The sequence below is a fragment of the Bubalus bubalis genome, chromosome X (genome assembly GCF_019923935.1).
Source record: "Bubalus bubalis isolate 160015118507 breed Murrah chromosome X, NDDB_SH_1, whole genome shotgun sequence".
Taxonomy (NCBI): domain Eukaryota; kingdom Metazoa; phylum Chordata; class Mammalia; order Artiodactyla; family Bovidae; genus Bubalus; species Bubalus bubalis.
This window is the reverse complement of record NC_059181.1, coordinates 137470722-137491475: the sequence shown is the minus strand read 5'-3', so window position 1 is coordinate 137491475 and position 20754 is coordinate 137470722. Positions and strand designations below refer to the sequence as shown.

The following is a 20754-nucleotide window of genomic DNA, read 5'->3' as shown; positions in this document are numbered from 1 at the left end:
TCGGGCTTGCGATCCTACGGCGCTCCCCAGGCCGCCTCTGCCGCCACCGCGCCTTTGCATAAACCCTCCCCTGCCGGGATCCCAGGGACACACCGGAGGGAAGAAGCCTAAGGAGGAGAGGGTGGGTGGGGAGATCCGCACACGCCAGCTCGGGATGGTCTTCCTTTCTCCTTGCGCCCATTTATTTTATAGCTTTCGGGCTCCCCACTCCCACTTTCTCAGAGCGCTCGGGGTCAGCGGGCTGAGAGCACAGCTGGGGAGGACAAAGAAAGCTGCACCCTCGGGCGTCTCTAGAGCTACTTTGGCCCTGGAGCGACACTACTCGGCGAGGGTGGGATGTGGGGCGGAGACACCTCTTTCACCTCTCCAGCGGCGGGCAGCTGCGCCCCGCCTCCGCGGCCCCCCTCCCAAGCCTTAAGATAAAGGGATGCTCTGTCTTATTGAGAAAGCAGGTGCGCTCGCGCGCCCCAGGGATCCGGGGAGGGCGCTGCCAAGACACGCCATGGGTTGTGGGAGCCCGCGCAGCTGAGAGGAGGAAGGCAGGGGCACGGGTGTGCGTGTGTAGGGCGAGTTACTGTTTCTGTCACAGACTTGCCAGATGTAGGGGGGCGCGTGCCAGGCGCCAACCTCCCCTCATCACACCACGAGCACCCATCCTCTGAATGTTCAGGAGAGTGGCTCCCATTGGCTGCTGCAGTCGGTTGTGTTTGGCTGGCCAATGGGGAAGGCCCGCCGCGGCAGAGGGCCGGTGTGTGGGGTAAGGGAAGGGGGAAGCTAGTGCTGGCAGCTTCAGTAAAAGGGGACTTTGTTTCCGGGGCTAACCATGACAGGTCCAGGTGGAGGGATCCTGGGACATGGCGTAAACCTCACAGTGTCTTGCACTCCTGAGCTCTCCGTACAATCACAAATCCTTGCAGAATGGTGGAGTTTCAAAAGGAAGTGGAAACCCCTAGGAGCGTTCACCCCTCTGCAACTGAATGTAGAACAAAGTGGTTGGGTCTAATTTGCCAGAAGCCTAGATTATGCTTGGAAGATGATAAATGAACAGAACTTTCTTACGGTATTAGGGGGCAGCTTCCCAAGGCTTAACAAGCATTACACATCTCGGTCAAGACCAATTCCCTCTGCCAAAAGTGATTTGCAGGTTCAGAATTTGTTTGAAATCAACTCTACTGAGGAACAACTTACATACAATAAAATGTGCCCGTTTACATTTCCTTTTAAGACTTTATCCCTCCTCCTGCATATTTCATATGCTGAGATATTAATGACACATACCAAGAGCACCGACTTTCGAGATATTTGCTAATACCATCAAGGTCAGGGATTCCAGCAGCACACGTAAGTTGCCATCTTATTTGGGTGTGAGGTTGAGCTGCAGAAGAGATGAACAGGACTAAATCCATTCCCACCATAAGGAAAACAATTCAGAGCATCAGTGACAGATCTGTAAACAAATTGGAATGTGACTGCTCAGCCATTTCCACGTTACTCAAAATGGCTGGGAAAATGGAGTCTTTTAGTTAGTAAACTTTTTAAGCTGAGTTAGCAGATATATTTATAGCTAACTCTTTTAGCACATATGTAGGTCACCCATTTCTAAAACCCTAGATTATACTATTCAATGTTAAAACCATTTCGAGAAGGACTTAATCTTCATTGACTAATCCAAGGTCATCATTATGAATACCTAGTATCATTGTATAGAGTGAATAGCAATCCTCATTGTATTTTGTTTTTGATTGGTTGATGTCTAAATAGCTTGCCAGATAATTCTCCTCTGTATTTGAAGCTAATGTTCCTGGTGATCATTATACAGAAGAGTAGCTATTTTAAAAAAGAGAGAGAGAGATAACTATTAACTAGGCTTCCCAGGTGGTACAGTGGTAAAAGAATCCACCTGCCAATGCAGGCAACCTGGCATCCATCCCTGGGTCAGGAAGATCCCCTGGAGAAAGAAATGGCAACCCATTCCAGTATTCTTGCCTGGAAAATCCCATGGACAGAAAAGCCTGGCGGGGTGCACTCCTTGGGGTCGCAAAGAGTCAGACACAACTGAGCATGCACGCACGTGCACACACACACACACAAATATATCCAGGAGGTAAGAGTGAAAGTATTCCCTGGTGGCTCAGAGGTTAAAGCATCTGCCCACAATGCGGGAGACCTGGGTTTGATCCCTGGGTCGGGAAGATCCCCTGGAGAAGGAAACAGCAACCCACTAAGATCCCCTGGAGAAGGAAACAGCAACCCACTCCAGTATTCTTGCCTGGAGAATCCCATGGAAGGAGGAGCCTGGTGGGCTACAGTCCATGGGATCACAAAGAGTCAGACACGACTGAGCGGCTTCACTTTCACCTTCAAGAGTGAAAGTAAGTTTTGCTAATTATAGCCATAATTAATGCTATCTTTCTGAGAGATATAAAAAATATTACATCCACATAAGATTATTTAGATGCGTGCTTCCAGCAAAAACTTGTCACTGAGTCTAAGAGCTCTCATTATATTTGTAAGGTAGAAACATTGATTTCTGGGAATGTGGTATATCAAAATGGGCCCATGCCCTAATAAAAAGTCTGTGGAGTGAGATTTTGAGGTACTTTCACTCGTATTTTTGGAGTTACTCATATGTGTACATTGTTTTTGCCCCCCGCAAAAATGATAAAATATCATTTTTTATTAAGAGGCCAAGAAAAGTACCTCATTGCACCTATGGCAAAAGTATTAATAACTTTGCTGTACAATGCCCTTTTAAAGATAATTTTATTTATTTTTGGCTGTGCTGGGTCTTCCTTGCTTCCTGGGCTTTTCTCTAGTTGTTGTGAGTGGGGGCTACTCTCTAGTTGTGGTGCGTGGGCTTCTTATGGCTGTGGTTTCTCTTGTTGCAGAGCACGGCTCTAGGGCATGTGGGCTTCAGCAGTTGCAGCACATGGGCTCAGTAGTGGTGGCTCGTGGACTCTAGAGCACAGGCTCAATATTTGTGGCACACGGCTTATTTTGCTCCTGGCATGTGGGCTCTTCCTGGATCAGGGATCAAACCCCTGTCTCCTGCATTGGCAGGCAGACTCTACCACTGAGCCACCAGGGAAGCCCTGCACAATGTCTTTTTTGTGTTAATGTTGCATCATTAAATGATTGTCTTTCAAATACACTCAGTTGTTTTCATAGGTACCTGATTGTCAAGATTTTGAGTGTTTTCTGAAGTTTCTTTCACCACCAGATAGGATTAACTTTGTATTTAATCAATCCTTGTTCATTACTGACTTTTAGAAATAGTAATAAATGTCAATGTCTGCAAGGCCTTTAAATATGAAATAAATAGAAATTTTTTACCTTATTGTGGAATTGATATTTTCAATATTTATCCCCCTCAAACAGCCCTACTTTAAAAGAAAACTATTACCTGCACTTCTGGACATTAATCTATTCTTAATGAGTATGGGGATCCTGAATAATTTTCTCCCAATAAATATTGTTTCCTGGGTTAAACTTCCTAAAACGACATTGTAATTTCATTGTCGATCCCTAATTCCACTAAAAATAATAACTTCATCACCTACAATATTAGGGCCAAACTGTTTTGCCTGTTTGAATCTGGCCCCACCACATTCACCTGTCCTTATTTACTTTCTAGTATGTACTTGCTGCCATTGTCCCATGAAAATGTGGTGGGTTTTGTTTGTTTTATTCTTCCAAGCATTTTAAACAGCATGGTGCTTCCTCTAAGATACTTTACAAATATTAGCTCATTTAATCTTCACAACAACCCTATGGGATTGGTAGATGAGGAAAGTGAGGCATAAGTGACTTGCCCCAAGTGGCAGAGCCAGGATTCAACCTGGAGCAGACTGGATCCAAATTCAATGATGCTTAACCACTGAAAATATTACTTTTGGTCCAAAGTATTCACCATCTGAAACATCATTTCTTCTCCTCCACTGTCTATGTTAATTTTACTATTCATTCTTCAAGACAGAGCTCAAGTAACACTTTTTATATGAAGTCCTTCCTTAGCTATTCCATCCTATACGATTTTCTCTTGCTCTGGAACTACATCAGATGTTATTATTTAAATGACCAATATATCTCATCTCCCAACTAGACAGTGACCACTTCCTATACTTTTCATATCCCCCAGAGCTCCTTTCATGGCACAGTCCAAGTGGCAAGTGCTCAATAAATACTTGTTAAATGAACATGTAACTCAAGGGGGTGGGGAGGGAGGCTCAAGAGGTCGGGAAGATATATATATATATATATATAGCTGATTTAAGTTGTACAGCAGAAACTAACAACACTGTAAAGCAATTATATTCCAATGTTATATTTATATAATAAATTTATTGTATTTATTATATTTCATTATTATTTACATTTCATTATTAAATTCATATTTATTTATATCATAAAGCAATTATATTTCCAATTATATGCCAATTAAAAATATGTAACTCAAAACTTTGAAAAAGGCATATGGTTTGCATACTGCTAAAAATATATTCTTGCATTTGTATTTTTACATTTGGTGGAGTCAAAAACACCTATTTACACTCAGTCCCTCATCCTACTCCTCCCATAATTCTTAAAATCCTGCTTAGGATTTCTCTCACAGAAAGTTGGTGAAACACTAACTCTTTGCCAGCATCCTGCTCTCAAGCACGGAAGCCATAATAGCAGGAGACTATCCGCAGCACCTGGGACAGCGTCTAAGACACAGAACTGCACGACGACAGATTTGGGAAAGAGCCCGTAATGATTCCTCCTCCAGGAAACAAGGGCTGGGTGGGAAAGCGCCAGCAACTTGTAAAAGAGAGAAGTCCACTCCGAATCTGCATAGCCAGGTGCCCCGGCTGGACCTCCGGAAAAACTGGAAGTGGACTACCGTCAGAGAATCCGGAAGGCTTAGGACCTAGTAATCAGTGGCTTAAACAGAAGAACAAACTGTGCTGGGGCCACGCTTTGTGAGGTTCCGTTACAGGTTCCCGCCATCGACACAGCGGCAGCACCGGCCACCACCTCCCAGCAAAGCGGCTTCACCGGTCCCTCCTTAGACAGCTTTCTGAGCTCGCTGAGCGGAACACGGTACCCCCAGCCCTTGGAAACTTGCAAGCAACTCCGCCTGGGGTCTTGCCAAGTGTTCGGACAGCTAGGCGCCTGCGCCCAGCTTCTCCCCGTGAGGGCCAATCGCAATGCGGCGCGGAGCGCCACGCCTGCGCAGTAGGCCTCCAGTCGCGAGTCCCCTTCTCCAGCTCTGGCAGGCCGGCTTAGCTGTCCAATGCACACCCGGAGCTGGGAGGAGGAGCCTGCGTAGAGTGCGTGTGAAGGGAGCAGGGGGAGCGGGTCAGGGCCCAGGGTGTTTGACCCGTTGGTACGTGCGTAAGAAGAAAGGAGAGGAGGAGGAGGTCCAGGGTAGCGGTTGCCGAAATGTTCCGGTGTGGAGGCCTGGCAGCGGGTGCTTTGAAGCAGAAGCTGGCGCCCTTGGTGCGGACAGTGTGCGTCCGAGGCCCGAGGCAGAGGAACCGGCTCCCAGGTGACTGACCCATCCCGGGCAACCCCCACCTTGAAGACCAAGGGCCTGGGTTTCACAGGCTCCCTATGCCGCTCAGGGCTCCCCCCACCCTACCCCCATCCCTGGGGAAAAAAACTAAACACACTCACGATCGATCCTGTGAATTCCGAATCGGCGGGATCCAAACCGTGAGTTTCGCAAGCCGTGCCGACCTGACCTTCAAAGGATCTGAGTCCGGTAGTCGGCTTGAGGCCTCTTCCTGTGAGGGTTTACTGTTCAGGGGTAACAGAAGAGCTGGCTGCCTTGTATTGTCCAGTGCCACCTCCTGGCCACCCCCAGTTCGCCTTTTTAGAGCAATGAGGTCAAGTAGACTTTGTCATTTGTCGATTGTGAGACTTGAAGCAGGACACAAGCCCTACGCCTCAGTTCTTCTGTAAATGAGCATGTAACCTGCTTACCTTACAAACCCCAGATGAGATTCACAGATTTGAGTCCCTTGGGAAACAGAAATAGTGCAATGCAAGTAAGAAGTCTGTCCGCTGTGCGCCAGCCACCAGAAAGAGTTGGCCCAGAATTAATTTGAGTTGAGTTGCCTGGTCAGTGAAATTCTTGATGGTCTCTAATCTTTCGCAGAAACAGTTTGCAGAACACATTGTATTTACCCCGCCCGCCCGTGAACTTGTTTCAGCAAATTTTAGAGCTGGAAGGGATTTCATGGTAAAATTCAACCCACTCGTTTTATAGATAATAAACCGAAGCACAGAGAGGTGAAATTACTTGCTCAAGGTCATATGCCTAATTAATAGGTAGAGCAGAGGATAGTTTGCCGGTCTCTAGGTCCCTAATCCTCTTGCCCCAACTCCACACTGTTTGCTAAAGTTTTATCTCAAAAGGTTAAGGATAAATCTGGTTCCCCTTTAAGCCCATTGGGCATCAGATATCCTTGAATTTATCTAAACATGTCTTGAACCTGCCAGTTTTCAACCTGCACAACTTCAAGGGGGTAAAGAATTATCCACCAGTACAAGGTGCTTGGTTTTGTTGGTTTATTTATTTTTTCATCAATAATCTTTGAACGGTCACCCAAGGATATTCATATTAGCAGTGTCAGTATAGAACTGCCTTGAGGCCTTTTCAACGTGGAACTGCTTGCTGGGTGCTTTTTAAAAAGTAGAAAATATTTCCCTTAGATTGTGAGAGTCTTTATAAATGTACATTTGAATAGTTTTTCCAGTTGCTATCCCTCAAGAAAATGTTTCCTGATGGGTGTACCTGAGGTATGTCCTAAGGCGTGTTGCTCTTGAAACTTAACACTTCTGCCTTTGCAGAAGTTTGAAAAACTAGATTAGGTTTGAAAAACTAACATCCTGTCTATGATGTCATCTGCATGGGTTTTGTGCGTTAAATTGAGGATGCTGTATTTAAGTTGGACAGAAATTTACACAGAAATTTAGGTAAGCTGAAGATTTTCATCCAGACTGGGCTTTCAAACTCTGTGTACTTATTTTGCCTAAAACGCACAACTTTTGCCACCATTCTGAAGTCTGAACAAACGTTCTCATCAATTAAGTGTGGATTTGCAAAGGTGAATCGATTTAAGAGACGTTTGAGATGGTTGGTGATATTAGAATTACTGAAAAATACTCACTAAAAGTGTTCTTTTCCATTGCATGACTTTGTTTTAAGGCAGTCTGCTGTAGAGTATATTATGACTTCTCGACAGATCCATCCATCTCTTCGTATACAGTTATTTGTCCTTTGGCCAAGCACCAGAGGATAACCTTATTATCTTTAGCAGTGGGTGGGGGTGGGGTTACAATTTCAAAAAGAAATGATTCTATCGTTGTAGGAATCAACTTTGTTTTGTGGCTTGATGACTAATTGCTCTTAATCTGAATTCTTTTGCCCATAGTAGCCATAGTTTACCATATGTTTTTACATAGATCAGGGAGAGGCATGTTTGTAGATAGGCCATTTCCCCTTCCTGTTTTCCCCTCCCTCCCCACTAGTTTTTGCCAGGATTATAGCAAACTTTAAACCTACTTTGGAACATCTCATCCACATCTGTCACTATTGTCGAGTTCATTTGCATTATATATTGCCTTTTGCCTTAAAACGATAATTGCTACTATCTGGTCATTTACTATATTTGGATGCTCTGCCTCTTTCCAGAAATGATTGAAGGTAATTTATAGTAACCACTTTGTGTCGGCATTCAGAATTGAGGAGCATATGGGTTAGGTAGGTAATAGACGTTTTCTGTTCTGTAGTTTTTTATTTGGTTATCAAACATTGTACTATCAATGTGATCAAACTCATCACTGACCCCCGACCTGAGGGTCAGATGTTTGAACATTTTGCTCTGTTCAGAACCCTTTTCACTCTCTTAAAAAAGAAACTGGATTCCTTGTGGGCAATGATCCAGACTTCCTAGACACTGCCAAATGACACTTTTTTGAAGCCTAGAAGACAAGCCTTTACCCACTCCTATTGCTGGGACAGAACTTTCCAGAAGAAAATTTTAGCAAGTCAACATTTTCTTATAGACATTTGCTATTATTTTAAGGGAGTTGCTGTATATTGTAACTTTCATGTTTCCAAAACTTGCCTGGTCGAATAAGTTAAAGTGGAGGGCCAACCCCAACTGTACCAAATGATAATCTTTGGAAGAGAGCCGTGGGAATTTATATTTAACAAGGCTGCTGATGTAATTCGAATGATCAGGCAAGTTTGGAAGCTGCTATTCTGAATGAATAATGACTCCCTTCTGTTCCACTGACCTAAGGATTAAAAAGCCTTATGGACTCTGTGGGAGAGGGAGAGGGTGGGAAGATTTGGGAGAATGGCACTGAAACATGTAAAATATCATGTATGAAACGAGTTGCCAGTCCAGGTTCGATGCACGATACTGGATGCTTGGGGCTGGTGCACTGGGACGACCCAGAGGGATGGTATGGGGAGGGAGGAGGGAGGAGGGTTCAGGATGGGGAACACATGTATACCTGTGGCGGATTCATTTTGATATTTAGCAAAACTAATACAATTATGTAAAGTTTAAAAATAAAATAAAATAAAAAAAAAAGTTAAAAAAAAAAAAAAGCCAAACTGAGCAACCTTGAATCTCTTGTGATTTGTGTCAAGCCCATTTTTCTGATATTCAGAATAGTTATAGCCATTCTCCCCTCCTAAACTATACACTACCCGAGGACAGGCATTGTGTCACATTTAGTTTTGTGTCCTCAGCATTTTGTACAGTCTGGTACATGGTAAATTCTCAGTGACTGAACCCTAGTACTGTGAAGGACTTAACTTTGGAGAATAGAGTTAGATTTTTTGTGTGTCATCAAAATCATTTTTCTTCTGGTGCCGTTCTTCAGTGTTTCACACAAGAGACATTTAGCTGCAATGGACAGATCACCTAGGCTTGTCTGATCCTGTGTTTTAGACATGTCAGAAGAATAAGTTTGATGTTCAGAAAACAAGATTCAAGACAATATTAGACCTCCTAACCACTTGAAATTTCTGGGCGCCTCAATTGTATGGATGTATTTGTGGAAAAGGGCTTCTGGGTGTATGGAAAAATAGGAGATTATGAAACCTACAGCAGTGAATTTGTTGATTTAGGTACTATTCTAATGCTAGCCTGTGGTATTCAAAACTTCTTTGCAAAAATTTCTTCAAAACGTTCAGTCCTTATCAGTAGAACTGGGGTGAGTTTCTATTTATCTTATTCATTAATTCATGAAATATTTATTGAGCAAACTCCTACAGGAATTGAATCTTTCCATGATATAATGAATATAGACAATAATATTGTATTATAGTATCAGACTTGCTAAGAAACTAGATCTTAATTATTCCAACAACTACAAAGAAATGATAGTTATATGACATGGTAGAGGTTCTAATTATCACAAAAATGGCAATCATAGTATTACATATAAATGATCAGTTTAAAAAAATCATAAGTGTGAGGAAGAAAGCTCTACTTTGGTACATGTGGTCTGACTGCAGAAAATCTAAAATAAGTAGATTGGCGCAATGAGAAGTCAAGGAGTAAGGGGGCTTTCCCACATTAGTAAGACAAATGAAAAGGCATGTTTCAGTCTTTATGTAAGATTTCCTAAAATTCTGAGGCTGTGGTAGGAAAGGTGTGAGAATAATTTTATAGGTAAAAGAAAATTGGAGGGAAATATGAATATCCATACCATATTATCACCTTTTACAAAATTAAAGTCACTAGATATATAAAAAGTTGGTTTGTTAATGACTGTATTGTGTTATATTTCTTTTCAAGCAATAGTGTAAATGTAAACCCATTTCCTTTTTTAAAAGTCAATTTGCTTTTAAATGTCTTTTTTTTTTTCAAATTGAGGCAAAAACTGCTGAACTTAAATTATTATATTAAAACAAAGTTGTTATGGTTTTTAGATTTAGGATCTTCTAGAGGAATAAGTGGAATTTTAAAAACATTTATTTTTGGTTAAAAAAAAAAAAAACTTGGGACTGAGGTAAGAGACAACTAAATTCATTGTACTATATCTAACCATGTGGAACTTTTTCTACCCAGTTTCATTTTCTAAGCTCTGAGATTTGTCAGTTTCTATTTCTGATGCTTCATCATTTTTATGGACTTCTGAAAATCAAAAGCTTGCCCAGATTGAGATAAGCGTCTCAACCCTTGCCCATGTTTTTATTTTCATGATTTGTTGTTGTTCCCAAATATAAGCCATTTTATTTCATTCAGTGATGAAAGATTCTAAAACAGGTAAGAAATAAAAACAGTAGAGAAAAATACATTTCCAGTTCTAAGAATATAGATCCATAGTTTCTTATCTATATTTAGCAATGAAAATAGGACTAAAAAAATCAAGTTTTTGAAACTCATTTGTCAAGTTTTTGGAACCTGAACTGGAGAGAAGTTAACTTAGGATCTTTTATTTATTCTCTTCATTGTGATCGGTCATAGAAACATTAATGCGTGTGACTGGGTTGCTGCCCCTTATTGTGCTGGGTGTTGCTTACTATATGGTATATGTAATATATACTTAGCACCTAATAATTCTAAGTTCTGGGATGCCCGTCTTCCCAAGGATTTCAGGTAAGAGAATGCAGCTGCGTTTTGGACATGTTTATACCCCTCTGAGCCCTGTAATTGTGAAAGCTGGGGAAAAGCTCCCTGTTTCGAATTTCTGCAAGTACATATGGACCAGCTACCGGCGCTGTTCTGTTTGTCTTGTAAAGCTTGGTCAGATCAGAACATAGCTACTTGCCTCTAGACCAGTGATTCTCGAAGTGTAGACTGGCAGCATCAGTATCACCTGGGAACTCATTAGAAATGCTATTTCTTGAGCCCTATCCCAGATCCTCCAGCTCAGAGACCCTGAGGTGGGGGTGGTGTAGGTCTGGCCTTCCATGCTTTAATAAACCCTCTGGGGGGACTCTGATGCCCACTCAAGTTTTAGAACCACTGCTGTAGATCAGGATTGGCAAACTACAGCCCACAGGCCAAACCCACATGCTTTCCTATGCCCCTTGAGCTAAAATTGGTTTTTACATTTTTGAGATGGCTCAAACATTTTTTAATAGACAATTTTTTGAAAATTATTTAAAATTCACATTTCAGTGTCCACTAACAAAGTTTTGTTGGGACACAATCACACCCGGTCATTTTTATGTTGTGGTTGCTTTGGCACAACATCAGCAGAATTAAGTCGTTACAGCAGAGACTGTGCGGCCTGCAAAGCTGAAAATATTTTCTATCTGGTTCTTTACAGAAAAAATTTGCAAACCCCTGTTCTAGGTCAGTAGTCAACATGAAGACTGTCACAAGCAGGGAAGGTGCTGGGACCTTCTTCCTTCATTTGAAAATGCCAGCATCCTCCTGGAGAAGGAAGTCTATGAAACTCGGACATTTCCATGTGTGAACGCTGTTATGATCCTCAGATTCTTAATAGGCATTCCGAGTTTCTACATCAACATAATCTTTGTATTATTTTGGAGGACTAAGAGCCAAGTAGCCAGTGGATATTTTAAATTTTGTCATTCTAAAAAATATAATCCAAAATTCTTCAGTTCTTTGGGGGAGATAAATTTACCTAGTTTTTTTTTTTGTGGTTTTCTTCTGAGATTTAGCATTTCTGTCTTCCAGGACACATTGCCTTTCACACAAGGCTAAAGTCTATTCTAGTTAGATTGTGTTGCTGGAGTCTATTTGTGCAAGGTTTGAGCCAGCCATTTAAATTACTCCTTAAGTGATTGTTAGAGTGTCCCAGGTAGCCTGTAGTTAACTTGTTATATCTGTCTATTCAGTCATCTCTCCATGTTTGCTTCATTTACGGTGAAGATGTGAAGCGAGTATTTGATGAACTGCCCGGGTTTTCCATTACCTTTTCTGGAAGCGATAAATTCCTCCCTGGACAGCATTAAATTATACTTGTAAAACTCCAACAACTTTAGAGTGTACATTCTGATATCTGTTGTATTTGTGTGTACAGTTTTAAGTTTTTTTCCCCCTTGGTCATTTAACAGTGAATATGACACAGCCCAATGTGCATTTAAGTCTTTACTTGTGCAATGCATTGACATTTAGTCATAAACATGTATTAACTATTTTATTTTTGTATGTGTGTGTGTCTTAATAAATTGTGTTCCTTAGGCAACTTGTTCCAGCGATGGCATGTTCCTCTAGAACTCCAGATGACAAGACAAATGGCTAGCTCTGGTCCATCAGGGGGCAAAATCGATAATTCTGTATTAGTCCTTATTGTGGGCTTATCAACAATAGGAGCTGGTGCATATGTAAGTAGAAAAGCACCTTGTGTAAAGAAGCTGCCAAACAGCTCCCGTTAATAGACTCAGTACTACTCTGCTTTAAGACTTTTACAACTAATTCTCCTTTCTCTTTTTGGAAGAATTTCCAAAGAGCCTTCTTTAGAGTGCCTACTATCTAATAGTCTGTGAGAACCAATTTGAGAATGACTGAAATTTCATCTCTCGTTGATGATCTTTGCTCTTTGCACTTGTCTTTTTACTCTTTACTTGAAAGCTTCTGCGTTAGATTTGACTAATCTATGGAATTGTATATTTTCTCTTGGATATACTGCACTAACCTATGAATAAGGTCAAAATTCATTGCAGCTCCTTAGCACAATATTTGATTTTGACCCATTTGCCAAATATTGTATTTTTCCTTGGCTTGGGATAATAAACATTTAAAAACAATAATCTTCAGTTCAGCATTCCCTGAAAGGAAAACTTATCCAGGAACCTCATCCAAAGACTAAATTCTAGAAGTAGGTCTAGTATCTCCAGGTTTAGGATGGAGTTTGTGTGAGGTGAGAAATGTGCTTTAAACTGTTATATAGTATTACCACAATAATATCCCCTTAAATGAACTGTGATCAGCTTAGCTGGTGACAGAGGGCATTTTTTTTTAACTTGGCAGAGTTTACTGTGACTAAGCAGATCAGTCTAAAGCTGGATCATGTAAGGTTGAGTGAACCAACTTAGATAACACCTAGTAACACCCTTGATTGAAGGAAGCTGTTTATTTTACTTATTGAGAGCAAATGGTTGAACATTACAATTTTAGTTCTTTCTACATTGGTAAGAGGGTGAACTTATCTTTGTTACTCGATCACTGCATTAAAAAAGGGGGGGGACATGAAAATTATTTGACGTCACTTAGATGATCATTCTCTGACCTAACTCCAAATGCACAAGGAAAGTAGATAGCTCTTGCCAGCTGTGAGGTGAATCAGAGTATGAACTAGGTGAGCTCTGTCTGGTGACAGACTTTGAGGATATATACATTCTCCTCCAATCCTGGAACAGCATTTGTTTTTCTTTTTAGCACAGGGTAACCAAAAACACTTCCCTGCCTTTATATTGAATGTTTCTTCATTAATACTTAGTGCTTTTTCTATTTCCCTTTGTTTCTTTCTTGGCCTTATCTTTACCTACAGTTGTGCAGTGTCATCATCTAGGATCCCCTTCTAGATCACTAGCGTCTACAGGTGCTTCTGGGAAAGATGGCAGCAGCCTAGTATACTTCTTAATTGTAGGAGCAACAGTCACTGGGGCAGGAGTTTACTATGTAAGATACTTACACTCAAATATATTTTGGGGGTAGGGTGGGTGAGACCATGGCACTAATGAAAACTTGATCCATTAGAACATGATGAAACATTCATGGCATGTGCTTTCTAGGTATTTATTAAAGGGACATTGTCAGTCACTAGGGAGTCCTCAAATCTCATTCTTCAAACTGTTAAAGTCTTACTGGAAATATCTAAAGCCATATATTTAATGATTGCTGTAAATCCTTGTCATCAACCCTGTCTTTGAAACTTTTGCCAATTTCATAATTCTTTTTTTATGATGCTAAATTATATTGTGCTTTAGTGCTGCATACCTAACAAGATAGTCTCAAAGAGTAAACACTGAATAAGCAAGTAAAGGTGACTTGAACATCATCCATTTTGAATCATTTTAGGTAAAATATAATTTCTGTGTTTTGTGGGAAATAGCAAATTAACCCTACTTTTATTGTGAAAGGGCATTTTATTGAATGCTTCTGAGGAGGTCCAAAAAGCCATAGAAATTGCAGTGTTCTCCACACTCACCCCCAGCCTCTATTTCAACTAAATTCATTTGGCAGTGTCCCTTTTGTAATCTGTATGTAATGTGGTCAAACTAGTGGCTGAAGTGGTATAAGCTAATGCATTTGTGCCAACTGCTTTCTTAAATGCCTCTCTTTCATTATTTAGATACTACCCTCTAAACCTTTAACTTTTCCATTTCATAGCTCTCTCAACTTTTCCCATCAGTTCCACCCCATTCATTCAGAAATAGATTTTAGGTGTTCATATCTGATATGTCTGTAACATTTGAAACTCATTAAACCTCTGGTTCATGTTGCTGTACCAGAGTTGGATGGCCTCCACAGAGCTGGCCAGGCGAATCTCTTAATGCCAGGCCACAGAACAGGGCCACTCATACTGTTGCTTCCTCTTGTCTTAGAAATGTCTGTGAAGCACAAGTTCCTCTCAAGCCATTCAGTTAAATGCCTCATTGCCCTCTGTGTTTATCCAACACTGGTAATAATAAAGCTGCTGTATTATGGTGGTTTTAGGTTAAATGATAAGCTTTTGTCTACCTACAACTTATCAAACTATTGTGTTTTGTTTTAGATTACATTTTAAATCATTTAAAACGTGATCTGAGGTGACTTGGATTTGTCAGTGAGCAGAGGAGCCTGGTGAGCTACATACAGTCCATGGGGTTGCAAAGAGGCAGACACTGCTGAGTGTGCACGCACGTGCGCGCGCACACACACACACACACACACACACAGAGCCAAAGTGGCCTTTAGAATTTTTAATGAGATTTAGTATTTGAGCCATTGTTCAACTGATAGGACCACATTGCCTCACTCAGAAAATGAACTGTTACCTTTCATATTCCTTTAAGTGGAATAGATGCCATTATATTCATCTGTTTAGAACAGTTGTCTGCTAACGTATTTCAGAATTTTGTAGGTTTTTTTTAACCTGACATGTATTCATGTCACTGACTGGAAATCTGCAAACTGGGGAGACAGAGACACTTGGGGGAAAAGTTAATTTTTATTTAGTAGGTCTGTAACTTATTTTTATATCAGAACATTTACTTAAAAGCTAAACATATAAATATATGACAAACCTCTCTCTTGTTCTTTCCCCAGTAAACCTCAAGGTGTTTCTTGGTCTCCTCTTCCCTGATGTGTGAAGCCAGTAGGAGGTGTGAGAGGGCCTAGGCTATTACTGGACATCTGTCTCAGTGTGAGCATGATCCCAGTTTACTTCTCTGCTCACTCGCAGTGATCAGCTTAAAGCCATCTTTTTAGGTAGAAATCCCTTTCTTAAAAGAAATATTTTTTCAAGGAATGAGTAAATGCTGGACTTGTATATATTGCCAAGATTTAAAAAAAAAACTCTTCCTGAAATTAGTGTTACTTGAATTCAGTTTATGAATTTGATGAATTTAGTGGTAAATTCAAGGAATAACCATTATCTTTTAACATACAGCACTTAATTTTCTAATCCATTCATGTTGTATATTAGATGTTTCCAGGCTGATAAATGTCAAGTGCAAATCTGAGAATTCAGGTTCCTTAATGTAGTACATTGCCTAGTGGATTACTCTGTAAGAGGCTCATATTATTCTTAAAACATGTTTTTATGCTACTTCCTCTGATTATCCTTACTTTTTCCTCCAATTTAATTAATAATGTGGGATATCAGCTGACATATGGTCACTTAAATTTCTGTCTTGTTGACCCTGTGGGTTACAAAAAGAGCAAAAGTGTTATAATGAAAACAAGTCATTCTTGCCTACTGCTTTTTAAAATATCTTCAATAAATTCTGATGCTGAATTAAAAAAAGAAAACTAGTCAGTTCTAATGCTGTGTTAAAAAAAAAAACCTAGCCCTTCAATTTGAAAGGATAGAGAAGATCAGTTCAGTTCAGTTCAGTTGCTCAGTCATGTCCGACTTTTTGCCACCCCATGAATCACAGCACGCCAGGCCTCCCTGTCCATCACCAACTCCCGGAGTTCACTCAGACTCACATCCATCGAGTCAGTGATGCCATCCAGCCATCTCACCCTCTGTCGTCCCCTTCTCCTCCTGCCCCCAATCCCTCCCAGCATCAGAGTCTTTTCCAATGAGTCAACTCTTCGCATGAGGTGACCAAAGTATTCTAGTTTCAGCTTCAGCATCATTCCCTCCAAAGAAATCCCAGGGCTGATCTCCTTCAGAATGGACTGCTTGGATCTCCTTGCAGTCCAAGGGACTCTCAAGAGTCTTCTCCAACACCACAGTTCAAAAGCATCAATTCATTGGCGCTCAGCCTTCTTTACAGTCCAACTCTCACATCCATACATGACCACAGGAAAAACCATAGCCTTGACTAGACGGACCTTTGTTGGCAAAGTAATGTCTGTGCTTTTGAATATGCTATCTAGGTTGGTCATAACCTTCCTTCCAAGGAGTAAGCGTCTTTTAATTTCATGGCCGCAGTCACCATCTGCAGTGATTTTGGAGCCCAAAAAAATAAAGTCTGACACTGTTTCCACTGTTTCCCCATCTATTTCCCATGAACTGATGGGACTGGATGCCATGATCTTCGTTTTCTGAATGTTGAGCTTTAGGCCAACTTTTTCACTCTCTACTTTCACTTTCATCAAGAGGCTTTTGAGTTCCTCTTCACTTTCTGCCATAAGGGTGGTGTCATCTGCATATCTGAGGTTATTGATATTTCTCCCGGCAGTCTTGATTCCAGCTTGTGTTTCTTCCAGTCCAGCGTTTCTCATGATGTACTCTACATATAAGTTAAATAAGCAGGGTGATAATATACAGCCTTGACATACTCCTTTTCCTATTTGGAACCAGTCTGTTGTTCCATGTCCAGTTCTAACTGTTGCTTCCTGACCTGCATACAGATTTCTCAAGAGGCAGGTCAGATGGTCTGGTATTCCCATATCTTTCAGAATTTCCCACAGTTTATTGTGATCCACACAGTCAAAGGCTTTGGCATAGTCAATAAAGCAGAAATAGATGTTTTTCTGGAACTCTCTTGCTTTTTCCATGATCCAGCGGATGTTGGCAATTTGATCTCTGGTTCCTCTGCCTTTTCTAAAACCAGCTTGAACATCTGGAAGTTCACGGTTCACGTATTGCTGAAGCCTGGCTTGGAGAATTTTGAGCATTACTTTACTAGCATGTGAGATGAGTGCAATTGTGCGGTAGTTTGAGCATTCTTTGGCATTGCCTTTCTTTGGGATTGGAATGAAAACTGACCTTTTCCAGTCCTGTGGCCACTGCTGAGTTTTCCAAATTTGCTGGCATATTGAGTGTAGCACTTTCACAGCACCATCTTTCAGGATTTGAAATAGCTCAACTGGAATTCCATCACCTCCACTAGCTTTGTTCGTAGTGATGCTTTCTAAGGCCCACTTGACCTCACATTCCAGGATGTCTGGCTCTAGATGAGTGATCACACCATCGTGATTATCTTGGTCGTGAAGATCTTTTTTGTACAGTTCTTCTGTGTATTCTTGCCACCAGGTAGTATATTTTAAATACAGTAGTTGTTTAAGTGAGATGTTTGCCCATTAAGTATCTGAGTTTCATTAAAGAACAAGCCTTTGAGGGAAAGATGGGTTACTCTATGAGACTAGGCTTACTGTTGGTCATGCTTCAGGACGTTACCTAAGTCCTGTGATACTTAGATAACTTGGGACATCTTCTAAGATAACTTATGGCCCAGCTTCCTACCCAGGACCCTATAGGTTGGTTTCACAGCTAGTATCCAGCAGAGTCCAAAACCTCTTTTATAAAGTTTAGCTCTTCCTAGCACTTTATTCTTCCAGTATAAAGTATTTTTCTTTTTTCTTCAGCTGTACCTTCAGAATTAAACATGAGGAAAATTCTTCACATAGAGCCTAAGGAAATCTGAAACTGGAACATTTTCATCTGTTTACCTGTATTCTTTCCACACCAAGTGTGTACACACTAAATATTTTTTTTATTTCTTAAGAAAACATTTTTGCCTTAGTGATTCTAACACAGAAGAACTAACTTCATATAGACAAAAGCTTCTCATTTAATTGAAAGATAATGAATGTTACTTATGATGTGTGCTAGCTAGCTGTATGATGAAATAAATTTTCTCCCTGTTTGGGTCTACAGGCCTACAAGACAATAAAAGAGGACAAAAAAAGATACAATGAAAGAATTTCAGGGTTAGGGCTGACACCAGAAGAGAAACAGAAAAGAGCCACATCATCTGGTGAGTATGATTTGAGACTCAATATATAAAGGGAAAATTATAGACAATTTGCTATGTTTTGCAGGTATCTTGTTGACATGATGATACTGTGAGATTGTACACTTCCAGAAACTATGGTATTACAAGTGTTTGACTGTAATTTAGGTTTGAGAATAAACTTAGTGATTAGTGATTGGTTGTTTTTCTTTATATTAAACTCTTAAAAGGCAAGCTTTAAATTAAAAAATGCAAGCTTGGCAAAGATACTTATTGGAAAAGAGATGAAAGCCTTTTTCCCCCCCAGTGAGGATATTCTTTTGGTCTTTTTTGTTCCCCTTGTGAGTCTTTGGAGTTCAGAGTTGTTCAAGATGTGTTTGTTTGCCTAAAGCCTGTAGCGCTAGCCATCATTTCCATCCCACACTTCTGGCTTGATTTCTCAGGAATGTTTTAATCCTTTAATAAACCCTACAACTCCAGGTAGGCCATTTCCATCACTTTCCTCCATAACACCTCCTTATTCTTGAACACTGTTTAGTAATCCCCAATTGATCTGCTCGGTGTTCCCCCATTATTACTAATAAAAGGTGAAACTGAACTTGATATTTTCCTGTGGGCCATTAAGAAATTAAGTGGGCAGGACAGAAGGCTTTGAATATATACTTTCTAGTATATTTGAGAAATAGCTAAACATTGAAGCAGGCAATGGCACCCCACTCCAGTGCTCTTGCCTGGAAAGCCCATGGACAGAGGAGCCTGGTGCACTGTAGTCCATGGGGTGGCTAAGAGTCGGACACGACTGAGCAACTTCATTTTCACTTTTCACTTTCATACATTGGAGGAAGAAATGGCAACCCACTCCAGTGTTCTTGCCTGGAGAATCCCAGGGACGGGGGAGCCTGGTGGGCTGCCGTCTGTGGGGTCGCACAGAGTTGGACACGACTGAAGCGACTTAGCAGCAGCAGCAGGTTCTAGTTCTGAGAGGCTTAGTGAGTCAATGACCTTGGCCACATCATTCACCTCTTTTTTTGAGTATTCTTCACTTATCACAGAGATGCTTCCTGTTCCTGTCGTTTCAGAAGATGTGACGTTTGTTAAGATTAATGTACTTGCAGTGTTCTACTAGCTTTTTATATAAAGGATTGAGTCAAGTTCAAGGTGATTTTTTTTTTAATAGTGGCAAGGAGTCATCTGAGACTTAAAAAATATTCACCTTGTCTGATCTTTTGCTTATAGCTCTGGAAGGAGAGCCAGAACCCCAAGTTAGGATACCAAGTCATGTTCCATTCCTGCTCATCGGTGGAGGCACTGCTGCTTTTGCTGCAGCCAGATCCATCCGGGCTCGGGATCCTGGAGCCAGGGTAAGGCACACACTGTCTTGCTTGACATGGAAGCTGTGGTCCACAAGCACTTAGCCAACGTGAGCACTTTGACATTTGCCTCTTAAACAACTTGGCTGTGATAAGTATCATTATTTTGTGTCCAAAGGTACTGATTGTATCTGAAGATCCTGAGCTGCCTTACATGAGACCTCCTCTTTCAAAAGAACTGTGGTTTTCAGATGACCCAAATGTCACAAAGACACTACGATTCAAACAATGGAATGGAAAAGAGCGAAGGTGTGTTCACTTATGTAAAATGGGCCCAACCAGCAACTTCAGCTGGTTGTACTGTCTCTTTAGCACAGAGAGTAAGACAGGATTTAGCAGGAACTGCACACAGCACATAAGACAGGTGACTTGGCAGCACTCCGGAGTCCGCTGTAGTACACACTTAGAGCGAGTGTATAGCTTAGAGCGAACATCAGGCTGTAGTGGCAAGAGTCCTGGATTCTGTTAACCAGTGCTACCAATAGCTGAAGTTATAAGGTTGGCCTCTGAAGTACTCATGCCCCTGTTCCCAGGACCTTGTATTAGACTTCGAAGAGCAGCTCAGCCTGTGTTGTCATGTCTTCACACTTGCCTAGGCATGTGCCATAAAAGCAGAACAAAAGACACTGTTCTATGGCACTTTCTTTGACGCCCCAGGAGACATTCAGAATTGCAGGGATACAGTGGGAACACTAAGGAAGAAACTCTTTATTAAAATCTTTGCATGAGAGACTTAGGAATACAAGTCAAGAAGCCCTTTCCTTTAAAAGGCTCCTTGGATCTCCTGAGTCCAGTACCATGTTCTTGGGTATCAGTTTTTTTCCTCATTAGTGGATCCCTTTGACACTGGACTAAATTTTATAAATCTACCTGCCTCCCTCACTCGTATCATGTCCTGTTATCAAGCAGGATGCATACTTCCAATTATGTGCGTATGCTTAATTGGTTAGTTGTGTCCAACTCTTTGCAACCCCTTGGACTACAGTCTCCTCTGTCTATGGGATTCTCTAGGCAAGAATACTGGAGTGGGTTGCCATTTACTCCTCTAGGGGATCTTCTTGACCC

The 20754-nt window shown here is 41.1% G+C and overlaps 1 protein-coding gene across 2 annotated transcripts in view; it reads left to right on the top strand.

The window, feature by feature from the left end:
- Positions 1-5256: 5256 nt before the first annotated feature.
- The window catches only part of AIFM1 (apoptosis inducing factor mitochondria associated 1), a 30737-nt gene continuing 15239 nt past the window's right edge, over positions 5257-20754 (top strand). The window contains exons 1-5 of one of the 2 annotated variants that reach the window (XM_025276589.2): positions 5257-5530; positions 13477-13607; positions 18244-18343; positions 19556-19680; positions 19808-19938. In XM_025276589.2, the coding sequence (XP_025132374.1) occupies positions 5425-5530; positions 13477-13607; positions 18244-18343; positions 19556-19680; positions 19808-19938 (593 nt within the window). In that variant the 5' untranslated portion in view covers positions 5257-5424. Of the gene's footprint in view, positions 5531-12167; positions 12311-13476; positions 13608-18243; positions 18344-19555; positions 19681-19807; positions 19939-20754 lie in introns of both variants that reach the window. The other variant, XM_025276588.2, reaches the window with a different exon arrangement.